At 36.1% G+C, this 12,123-nt stretch overlaps 1 protein-coding gene across 1 annotated transcript in view; it reads left to right on the top strand.

Annotated features, from left to right (window-relative positions):
- CUL3 (cullin 3) overlaps positions 1 to 12,123 on the top strand; it is a 92,706-nt gene that overhangs the window by 30,593 nt on the left and 49,990 nt on the right. The window contains exon 3 of the mRNA XM_027588556.2: positions 10,823 to 10,936. Within this exon, the coding sequence (XP_027444357.1) occupies positions 10,823 to 10,936 (114 nt within the window). The remainder of the gene's footprint in view (positions 1 to 10,822; positions 10,937 to 12,123) is intronic.

Below are 12,123 nucleotides of genomic sequence, written 5' to 3'. Positions count from 1 at the left end.
TGTGTATGTTTTACTACGTATTCTATCAGTGGCCTTATCCAAAGTTTAATTATGGTACTAATGCTATAATGGTTTTTAATGTGTATCTTTTGTCTTAACCATTGTGAATGTAATACAAGTGATAGATAATTCATGTCCTTCTATGGTATACTACTTTCTTTTGGTTTTCCTTTCCAACCATTGGGTAAAAAGCTACTGATTTTCATGGCACTACTTTGTACTCAGAGAGAAATCCTGATTTTACTAACTTTTTTTTAAGGTAACATTTGAACTTTTTTTAAAACGATGCCAAATTTATATGATTTATTTGCTTTAACATGTAGCAAATATTCTTTATGTATGAAATTATAAAAATACGTTGTCCTAATTCCCACTGTGTGCCCCTGCATTGAGCCTCATGATTCTCTAGTGCTATTCTTTGTATTCTACTTTGTATTAAGGTCATATGAATGCTAGTATTAGGCTCCTTTTTTCTTCCTTACCCCATAGAAATTGTAAAGTGGCTGAATGCATTTTCTATCCCCCATAGTGGCTAGCACCCTGCTTTGCTTGTTGGAAGTAATCATTAAGTATCTGAATTGACAGGTTGAAGAAAGATTTTTATGTATTCTTTTAAATTAAGAGCTTCATTTTGGACACTTACAAAGTGAGTGGGGAAATATTGCCACTAGGAATGAATTTTATGTTAAAATTACAAGTAGTGTGCTCTTTGTAAAATGCTTATATTAGAGTATATATGTGTCAGTAAAATTACTTACAGAAGAATCTTCTGACAACGATCAAGAAGCAAGTTTTCCCTGTAGTAGCTATCTTACTCTTTTGTCAGTGATACTGGTATGATTCCTCTGATCAAGACTGCCACCTTTTTTTCTAAAAGTTCGTGAAAATAATGAGAAACAATACTGTCAGTCTAGAAAATATCAAGAGGGCAGTGAATTTTGTATCATTCAGGAATCTCTTGTCACTAGTGAATTCTTGGAAAGTTTAAGATATCTACAAAAGTTAAGATTAATGCTCCTAAGCTTAGTAGAAATTTGCTTTGAAATACAAAAATCTAAAGGTTGTTATGTATTATGAGAGAGAGCAACATCTGTTCACCAAACTTATATTGAATATACAGATAATAGGATGTTAGCTGCTTTACAAACTCAATTTATAAAGTAAAAGGATTCCTTCCAGTTAATGGAGAAATTTCTGTGTTTTAGAAGAAAGGAAAGCAAGAATCAAGTGGAAATTGAGAGCTTAGGAAGTACTGTATAAAGTGTGTAACCATATGTATGTATATATATTTTGTGTTAACATGTTTCTCAAACTCTAAGGCACTTGGGAATGCAGATCCTGATTCAATAGGACTGACCTAGGACCCAAGATTGTGTGTTTCTAATGAGCTCCGTGGTGGTGGTGGTGGTGGTGATGATGACAGTCTTGAACACTGTCCTGTTCTGTGGACCACACTTACAGAGTAGCAAGATCAAATATTTATATGATAATATTGTGAATATGTAATACCGGTAGTATTATGGTTGTAGCAACTGCTGTATTTACTGTGAGCTGGGCCCTGTTACAAGCATTATTTGTATATTAACTTCATTTTATCCACACAACAGCTCCTAGAAGTAGGTGTTATATTCCTCTTTTGTAAAAACTTAATACACAAAGAAGTTACTGGTTGTTATGTATCTACCAAGTGTTGGATCTGTGGTTTGCATCAAGCAGGCAAGCTTTTCAGCATCTGCCTTCCTCTGCTGCCACTATTCACTATATATGACTGTTAAGTAAAAATAGCAAAATATTACACTATTTCTTTTTAATCTTTTAAATCAAGAGTTCTCGGGGCACTTGGGTGGCTCAGATGGTTAAGCGTCTGCCTTTGGCTCAGGTCATGATCCCAGGGTCCTGGGATCGAGCCCCACATTGGGCTCCTGGCTCAGTGGGGAGTCTGCTGCTTCCTCTCCCTGTGCCTCTCCCCCTGCTCATGTTCTCTCTCTCATCTCTCTGTCTCAAATGAATAAATAAAATATTTTTAAAAAACCGAGTTCTCAGGAGAGAGGGAAGAGCTATGGAGCTCTTTAAAAACTATTTGTGTCAGATTAGGAGAGATGTCTTCTGTGCTCCGTGGTTTGGCTTCCATGGAGATTGACGTCTGTAGGTAGCCACTTTTATTGACAGGTTTATGTCACATCACTCTGATGTGATGAAAGTTTTTTGAGCTCTTCAAGAATAACTCTTTAATGACATTCCTTAGAAAAATAGGGTTTACATAACTGGTAAAATTTGTAAAGTGACACCCCCCAGATCACATGTGTGGGACCCTGAAAAAATTCAGATGTAAATGGGAACTTAAGTGCTATTTTTGATCATGTAAGTGTTGCATATTTATGTAAATAGTTTAGTCACATGAAATAAGCAGTATTTGTTTCAGAATTTAGAGACAGAAAGGTACTTAGACATCCTGTGGTTCTTAGTTTTTTTCTTTTTCAAACAATAGAAAATGCCACTTTTTAAGTCCTACAAAACTAATATAAGTCAAATTTACTCAGGGAAAATGGAGCCTGCCTTGCAGTAGTACTAAGACATCTTAGTGAAGCAGGATGTGAATGCCATTGTTCTAGTCAACCCCAGTGATAATACGGGTAAGAGGAGCTACAGACCAGATAGGTTAACTAACTTATTCAAAGTCCTAGTTAGTAACTGCCCTGGAAAGTTGTCTTCAAATACTAACTTGATTGTTTTAATTTTGAGTGATTGTAAAAATACTACAGATTTCTAGGAGATTACGCCTTTTAAAATTTTAGTTTCTCTGCGGTATTTTGTAAATGTTTTATGTATAATTGACATGTGCTCCATGTTATTCATGACCCACTTTGTGTTTTTTAATACACAATGTATATTTCGGTGCAAAATAATGCTAAATACAATTTTCTGTACTTCAGAGATTTGTCTGTATTTGAATTAAATACTGTCCTGAGTTTTGAGACTTTTTAAAGAAGTCATTAATTTTCCGTAGTCCATATCATTATTAATTATATGGCACATTACTAGTTTCAGTGGACTTTAGAGCTAAAATCTTTATAATTAGTTTTAGCCAGTGAATTTCTTTGTGTTACCTAAACATTTAATTAGGATCGGTTGGCTGGGATTTTGCCCAGGCATTGAAACTTAGAGGGTGAAAAAATTGTAATTAATGGTTTAATTGTGTGTGTTGGTGGCGGGGGTGGTGGGAGAGACTGTGCCAATTATTAATGTCTTTTGACTTTCCAACCAGCCAAGAGCTCCTGGCAGGGCTGGCCTCCTTGTCAGTCCATTAAGATATTTGGATAAGAAAACTCAAGGGCAAAGACTGGGAGCTTGTAGGTCTTAGGCATGCTTATGCCTACTGGCCTGTCTTGTCATCCTCCTTTCTATTCTCCTCTTCCTTTTGCCAGTAATTTGATTGATTTGAAGTGTTTCTTGCAACTTGGACATTATCAGTGAACAGATTTTATCACAATGTTGAAAAATAAACATTTTCTTTTGACTTAGTAATTCCACTTTAATCTTTGCTGAGGATGTAATTAAAAGGACAGGGAAAGCTGTGTTCACAGAAATGAAGACTGTAGTATGCCAATTTGAATTATTCCAGAGTCATTCATAAGTTGACACTCCTGAAGTAATTAACAATTCTTTCACTGTTTGGCATTCAAGTTGCCTTTTTTTTTTTTTAAGATTTTATTTATTTATTAGAGCATGGGAGAGAGCACAAGCTGGGAGGAGGGGCAGAGGGAGCTAGAGAAGCAGATCCCCACTGAGCAGGGAGCTCATTTGTCCCTGGACTCAATCGCGGGACCCCAGGATCGACCTGAGCCGAAGGCAGACGCTTAACCAACTGAGCCACCAAAGCACCCCTCAAGTTGCTTTTAAGAATAAACACTGTGGTATCCTAGCTTATGTTTATGATATATAATACTAAAACGGCCCAACTTGAGAATCATAATTGTTGTGAGCTTTAAAAATCTCTATCAATAGAATTAGCCTTTTATTTTCATATACAGTTCTGTAAATTTTAGCCCATGTGTATAGATTCATATAAATGCTGTCATAATTAGTACAGAACATTACCCCAGAGAATGCTGTCGTAATTAGTACAGAACATTACCCCAGAGGACTCCCTGTTTTCCCTTTATAGTCACATCCTCCTCCTACCCCAAGATTTGGCAACCACTGATCTATTCTGTCACTATAGTTTTGTTTTCTCAAGAATGTCATGTAAATGGAGTAATACAGTCTGTAACCTTTTTAGACAAACGTCTTTCATTCAGCATAATTATTTTGAGATTGAGCCAAGGTGTTGTATGTATTGGTAGTTTGTTCCTTTTTATTGCTGAATGATAGATTCTACTGTATGAATGTACTACCATTTACATAACCATTTACCTGTTTACTTGTTGAATGAGTTTTGGATTGTATGTAGTTTTTTGTGACTATGAAGAGAGCTACTGTGAACATTCATAGGTTTTGTGTGAATGTAAGTTTTCATTTCTCTAGGATAAATACTTAGGAGTGGGATTGCTAGGTCATATGCCAAACTTTTCCTCTAGGGCTGTGCCTTTTTGAATTCTCACTAGCAATGTGTAAGAAGAGTTCTAGTTGTTTGGCTTCTTTGCCAGCACTTGGTATTGTCAGTATATTTTATTTTAGTTATTATAATGGATGTGTAGTAGTATCTCATTTTTAAAATTTTCATTTCCTTAATGGCCAGTGTTGTTGGACGTCTTTTCATGTGTAAAACTGCCTTTATATAACCTCTTCGGTGAAGTGTCTATTCAAGTCTTTTGCCCATTTCTTAATTGTTACTGAGTTGTAAGAGTTTTTGTATCTATAGAGAGAGAGAGATTCTGGATACAGATAATTTGATACTTTCTCCCAGTCTGTAGCTTGTTTATTTATTGTTTTAACAGTGTCTGCAAAACAAATTTTTGATCCTGATGCGGTACAGTTTATTATTTTTTTCCTCTTACAGATCATGCTTTTGGTGTTATGTTGGTAATTGCTTAAAATCTCAGATGACTTTTTCTTCCTATATTTTATTCTAATAGAACCTTTTTCTTTGAATTGCTGTTCTGCCTTGAAATGCTATAAGTAGATATTTTTCTTCTAAAGCAGAGGTTAACGTTAAATGTTGATTGTTCTTTAAAAAAAATCAGGATTCAGAATTGTATCAATATTATTACAACTATACAAAAACATACTTGTGTTGAGGAAATTCTGCAAAGGGAAGGAACGGAAACGGTTAGTGTGTGACTCTTAAACTTAAGAAACCTAAGTGGTTTCCTGTGTATGAGAATCACCTGGGTAGCTTTAAAAAAGAGATTGTCTTTTCTTGGTCTTGGGTCAGCCCCCAAATCTTTTTTTTTTTAAATAGACTTTATTTTTTAAATCAGTTTTAGATTCATAGCAGAATTGAGGAGAAGGTACAGTCACGTCTCATATTCCCACTGCCTCCCCCACTATCAGCATCCCATACCAGAGTGGTACATTTGTTACAGTGACTTATCATTATCACCCAAAGTCCATAGTTTACGTTAGGGGTCATTCTTGGTTTGTATATTCTGTGGATTTTTAATGAATGTATAATGAAATGTATCCACTATTATAGTACCATACGGAATAGTTGCATTCCCCTAAAAATCCTCTGTGCTCTTTCTATTCATCTTTCCCTACACCCTAACTCCTAGCACCTGATCTTTTTCTTATTTTGATATTTTTATAGCCTCTTTAGTTTTGCCCTTTCCAGGATGTTGGAATGATACGGTAGGTAGTAGCCTTTTCAGATTGTGTTCTTTTACTTGGTAATACGCACTTATGGTGCCTCCATCTCTTCTCATGGCTTAATGGATCATTTCTTTTTAGTGCTGAATAATATTCTATTGTCTGTATGTACCACAGTTTATTGTTTCACCTACTGAAGGAAATTTTGGTTGTTTCCAAGTTTTGGCAATTATGAATAAAGCTATAAACATGTGAGTGTAGGGTTTTGTTTGGACATAAGTTGTCAACTCCTTTGGCATTTATAGCAAGGAGCCTAATTGCTGGATCGTGTGGTAGGAGTACATGTGGTTTTGTAAGAAACTACCAAACTGTCTTCCAAGTGGCTGTGTATCATTTTGCATTCCCACCGGCAGTGAGTAGAAGTGCTTGATCGCTACATCGTCAGTAGCATTTGGTGTAGTCAGTGTTTTGGATTTTCGCTATTCTAATAAATGTGTAAGGGTATCCCATTGTTTTAATTTGCAATTTCTTTCTTTTTAAAGATTTTATTTTTAAGTAATCTCTGCACCCAACGTAGGGCTCCAGCATACAACCCCAAGATCAAGAGTTGCACACTCTACAGACTGAGTCAGACAGGCGCCCCTCAATTTGCAATTTCTTAGATGTTGGACATCTTTCAGTGTGCTTATTTGCCATCTGGCTGTCTTTTTTGGTGAGGTGGGCAGGTCTTTTGCCAGTATTTTAGATTGCGTTTTCTTGATGAGTTTTATTAATTCCTTGTGTATATCGGGTAACAGTCCTTTACCAGATACACCTTTTTTTTTTTTTTAATTTTTTTATTGTTATGTTAATCACCATATATTACATAATTTGTTTTGGTGTAGTGTTCCATGATTCATTGTTTGTTCATAACACCCAGTGCTCCATGCAGAATGTGCCCTCTTTAATACCCATCACCAGGCTAACCCATCCCCCTACCCTCCTCCCCTCTAGAAACCTCAGTTTGTTTTTCAGAGTCCCATCATCTCTCCTGGTTCGTCTCCCCCTCTGACTTACTCCCCTTCATTCTTCCTCTCCTGCTATCTTCTTCTTTTTCTTTTTTCTTAAAATATGTTGCATTATTTGTTTCAGATCTGTGATTCAACAGTCTTACACAATTCACAGCGCTCACCGTAGCACATATCTTCCCCAATGTCTATCACCCAGCCACCCCCTCCCTCCCACCCCCGACCACTCCAGCAACCCTCAGCTTGTTCCTGAGATTAAGAATTCCTCATATCAGTGAGGTCATATGATACATGTCTTTCTCTGATTGACTTATTTCACTCAGCATAACACCCTCCAGTTCCATCCACGTCATTGCAAATGGCAAGATCTCATTCCTTTTGATGGCTGCATAATATGCCATTGTGACCAGATACACCTTTTGCAAATATTTTCTCTCAGTCTGTGTCTTGTCATCTCATTCTCTTGAGCAAAATCTGTTGCTCTTCAGGTGATTCTAATTCTCTGCCAGGTTCATGATCTACTGCTCTTGACTACTGTCTGTACCTTGCTTTGTGCAAGGCTAAGTGCCCTGAACAAGCCATCAGTTTTCAACCACTCATTTTAGCCTTGTCACAGCTGGTCCCATCCGACTCTCAGTTTCCATGGCTTTGTTGCCTGTTTTTCATTGTTTTGCCCTTCAAATTCCAGCTCTTCACCTGGGTAACCTTTTTGTAGCTTTTCTTACATAATAATGCTGGATATACCTGATCTGCGGGCCCCCTTTGGTACTGGTACTACCTCTGTAGCAGGGTCCCTTCCTGTTTGCCTTTGCTGATGCAAAAACTAATGATGATTATTAGGGTGTGAGATTAACAATGTTATTCACACACAGACTGAGCCCAATTCCAAATTTTCTGTATTCTGTTAACAATTTGTAAAATAAGGGTTAAATCTTTTTATCCCCCACTTAATGTGTTTTTGGTTTATATGCAACCTTACCTTTTAAAAAGCGCATTTTAACCTTCATAAAGGTTGAATTTTCATCTCATTCCTACCTTTTATTATGTATATTTGAACAAATATTTGTTCATTTTTCATGTATCAAGAGTAGAAGGACAGTTTTCTGAGGCAGCATTGGGGGAAGAATTATTTGTTCATAGAGTGATCTGAATAATTAGGAGAAGGCAGCAAGTTTATCTAAAGCATTTATTTTATGTCTTATAGTCCTATGTCTGTGTGTGTGTGTGTGTGTGTGTGTGTGTGTGCGCGCGCGCGCATAATCACTCAAAAATAAATATAACAGTATATCTGACAAGCAGGAGATCTTCTGGGGTACCTCTTAGAACTCCCATGTCCTGTGACAGGTTAATTGTTGTGAATGTATTTAATACCACTGAATTTTACACTTAAAAATTACTAAGATGGTAAAGTTTACATTATGTAAAAATGTTGTGTCATTTCTGCTTAAGTCGTTGGCCAAAGCAGATCCATGACCAACCACGTCTAACTTCAACAGTAAAAATCAAACTAAATATAACAAAATTAATAGCAGCTATTTTCTGCTAAGTAAAATTCATTGTTATTGATTTGTCAGGATAATGTTTTGAAGTATGATGCAAATAAAGCAGTTTTATCGTTTATGACACATTGTGCTAGTTGATCACATTTTTATTTTGTTGAAAGGCTGGTATAAGTATAAATGTTACATAAATACTTGATATTTTATTTTAAAGTGTATATAAATCAGTAATTTTAGGACACACATCTTCTTTGGTAACTTTTAAAAATTTAAGTGGTCAGTTTTTCATTCATCTAACAGATAATACCAGGTACATTTTTGCATTTCAAAAGTAGGGTGACTTTGTTAACATGTAACTTGACGTTATAATAGAAGGGTATACAGAAGTTCACTTAAGTCCTTAAGAATAATTAATTGCTAGATGTTCTGATGTTCAGAGTATATTTTTTTCATGTAGTACAGTTTCTCTGGTATTGTCATTGATTTAATTGCTACTCAAAATTCAGTGGTTCACTGAAAGAATATGAAGATTGGTGAGGAATTTTATAAATAGGCATATTTTGTTTGTAGGGTTTTTTTTAGTGTTAGCTGTCATGGGAATTTGCATCTGACAAGTGCCAGGCTTAACGAGTTGGAATAAATGATTTAGTATCCACTTTACAAAAAGTATTTGTTTAACATGGTACTGTCTACGAACCTACATGAGTGTTTATCACTTTTGATATAGTCATATTTATGGGTGATGTATTTTGAAGTCAAGGAGATTATTAGTCTTATGAACAAAAGATTATGTAATTATGTGGTATAGGCTAGTGGTTTTCATGCTACACGTTTAGTACAACAGACATACTGTTCCATCACTAAAATCTCTTGACGGCTGTTTTTCCTCTAATATATAAGAAAAATTAGATACAGTTTTCTCAGTTTGAATTTATTCTCTCATTTGTTGGGAATAGTGTGTTTTGTGTATTTTTTTTTCCAGTCTTTGGCACTTGTAACCACTTGTTTATACTCGTTTATACTAGTACTAATATGCAGTGACACTTTATTTACTGTTTATAATTCAGGTTTATAGATATCTATATACTCGACACATATTAAATAATTTGTTTCTCACAAAACACCATGACTTCAGATTCTCCCCAACCTAAAAATCTTTAATCACTACTACAGGTGTTTGGAGCTAGAACATGTCTGGTTAGGCTGGAATTACGAGTTGAGCTAGACCATGGAGGATTGGGTGGGTTGGAATAATTAGAGAGGTTGGCAGTATAGTCCCCAAGTGTTATAGGAACTTAGAGGACAAACTGCTTCTTCTTGATAAAGCTAGAACCAGAGTCTGAACTCAGTTTTCTAGTCAGTAGTCATACCATTGGACAGATAGCATAGCAGGAAGTAGTAGTAGTAGTCGTCAGGAACCTCTTATTGGAGAAGGTGGCAATATGCTTGTAGACTATGGAAAGGAATTCTTGAAGCCTGAGTAGTCTTAGCAGGATTGCATTAGGAAGGCATTTCAGACTCAAGGCAACGTGATGTGCAAAGATAGGTATACTGAGAAAGCTTACCTTGTTGGTGGTGGATCATGGTTTTGACGGGTAGGATGAATGAAGTAAAGGGTCTTCTAGATGCCAGGTGCTGTTCTAGGTGTGGGAAGCACCCATGGAAAAGACAAAATCCCTGCTGCTGTGGATCTTGCATTTTAGTGACAGGAACAGTAAGTGAATACATTTGTAAAACAGTAGGCAGTGACAAGTACTGTGAGGAAAAATTAGTGTAGGGTGAAGAGTGGGTATAGAAGTTGTTTGAAATAGAGTGGTCAAGAAAGACCTCTCTGGAAGTGAAACTTGGGCAGAAAAAATGAGGGCGTAAGCTGTGTGAAACGCGCAGAAGAAAGGGTAGAACACAGTTGCTGGTTGCAGCTCCACTGTAGCCGGAGCATACTGAGTTAATAGTTTATGCTCAGTAAGTGTTGACTGAGTGCCAGACACTGTTCTGAGTGTGTCACTAGTGTTCATTTAGCCCTTACAACAGTTCTACGAAATGGATACTGTTTCACCTGTAAGGAAACTGAGGCACAGAGATGAAATAATCTACCCAAAGTGACACAGCTAGTCAGGGAGCTGGAGTTGAGCCCAGTAGTTTGATTCCAAAATCAACATTTTCAACCATTCTACAAAGATGGGGAAGGGGAGGTGTAGTAGGAAATTTAGTTGGAGCAGTAGCCTGGGGCCAGTTCTCTGGGGCCCTGTAGTTCCTTATAAATATTTAGGATTTTATTTTGACTGTGATGTTAGGTTGTTGGAGGGTTGAGAAATGCTCAGGAGGTTGCTTTATGATTCTGGAGATCAGGAGATGGGTCTGGACTATACAACACATTTGTTAGTTATCTCTATTTAGGTTATATTATAGCTTAAAATGTTTCTACTGGCCTATAACCTATTTCTTTGATGTAAAATTGAAGATTCCACGTCATTTTATTGAACAGATATGTGCATGTATACGTATGAGAATGCATGTTGTGTGTGTGTGTGTGTGTAAACAAACTTTAATGAACTCTTCTGTTAATAGGTGCGAGAAGATGTACTAAATTCATTGAATAACAACTTTCTTCAAACGCTAAATCAAGCTTGGAATGATCATCAAACAGCTATGGTGATGATTAGAGACATACTAATGTATATGGTAAGTAGAGCTTTTTTGTTTTTCCTTTAAGAAGTTAGGCATTTCAAACCACAGTGTCTTTCTTCTTTCTGCTACGTTTAGTTGGATGGTACAGGTCAGTGTGGAAGGTGTTATTTTTTTAAAAAAATAAACAATATTTCCTTTGCAGGGACCAGCCTTAGCTTATATGAGGTAGAATCTTAATTGTTCATATATTTAATGATAAGAATGGAAGACTGAAAGAGAAAAGTCTTAATTTTTTTCTTGGTGTACAGCACTTGTATTTCAAAATGGAAAATGTTGAAAACCTTACTAAAACATCTCTTTTTGAGTAACGGTTGAATGACAGCATGAGAGATGTATTCTCTTACAAGATTTTAAGACCTAATGTTCTTATATCTTCAATGATGGCGGTGTCATTTTATACAAATATGCTTGTAGTAATTATACTCTACAGCTGCTGTCCTAATAAATCTTTGCAGTATGTATGTTATTCAGATACATTTCCATTTCTTACCTATTATTACTGTTTTTTGTTTTTGTCAGTCTAGAAAAATAAATTCAGCAAGGCATTTTGGAAAACACTGACATGCGCTAAGCTGTTTAATAACTTTCAAGGAAATTAAACTGTCGAGTTTTTTCTTACCTTTGTGTGGTTATAGATGAAGCTAGATTCATCAAGCTTAATTACTGTGTCAGTGCAAAATTAACAAGTCAAATAACTTTTCTTGTTACTTCAGTGTTTATATTTGGGAGTTGGACATACGATTTTCTTCTAAGGTTTTACTCTCTGCTTTTCACATTTTTATTTTCAGTTTCTTTAGTTTGATTTTAGTTATAATGGCGAGAGCATTTCCTAGTTTCTTTCACTTGATAGAATAAAGCAATGGTTGGAAAGAATTTCCAATGAGAGCAAACAGCTGTGGAGTTTTTTGTTCTGCTCAGAGAATGCAGTCAGGCCTATTACCCCTGGTTTTATAGGGCTTAGTGGCAAAGGGGGTCAGGGAGAGGCTACTTCATTTTTCAGGGGTTGATAAAAAGTATAACAGTATTTAGCCTTTCTGAGTGTCATTTTCCTCTTCAGGATATAGGTTCATTCTGTGCTGACATTTTGAGGTAAATGAGATAGCATATGAAAACATATAGTGCCTGGGATATAATTGTGAAATAAGTTAGCTTATACTGTTCTCCTTAAGTTCTGGATTTGA

Source organism: Zalophus californianus, chromosome 3 (genome assembly GCF_009762305.2).
Source record: "Zalophus californianus isolate mZalCal1 chromosome 3, mZalCal1.pri.v2, whole genome shotgun sequence".
Taxonomy (NCBI): Eukaryota; Metazoa; Chordata; class Mammalia; order Carnivora; family Otariidae; genus Zalophus; species Zalophus californianus.
The sequence above is the reverse complement of the archived record's forward strand: the minus strand, read 5'-3'. Positions and strand labels throughout refer to the sequence as shown.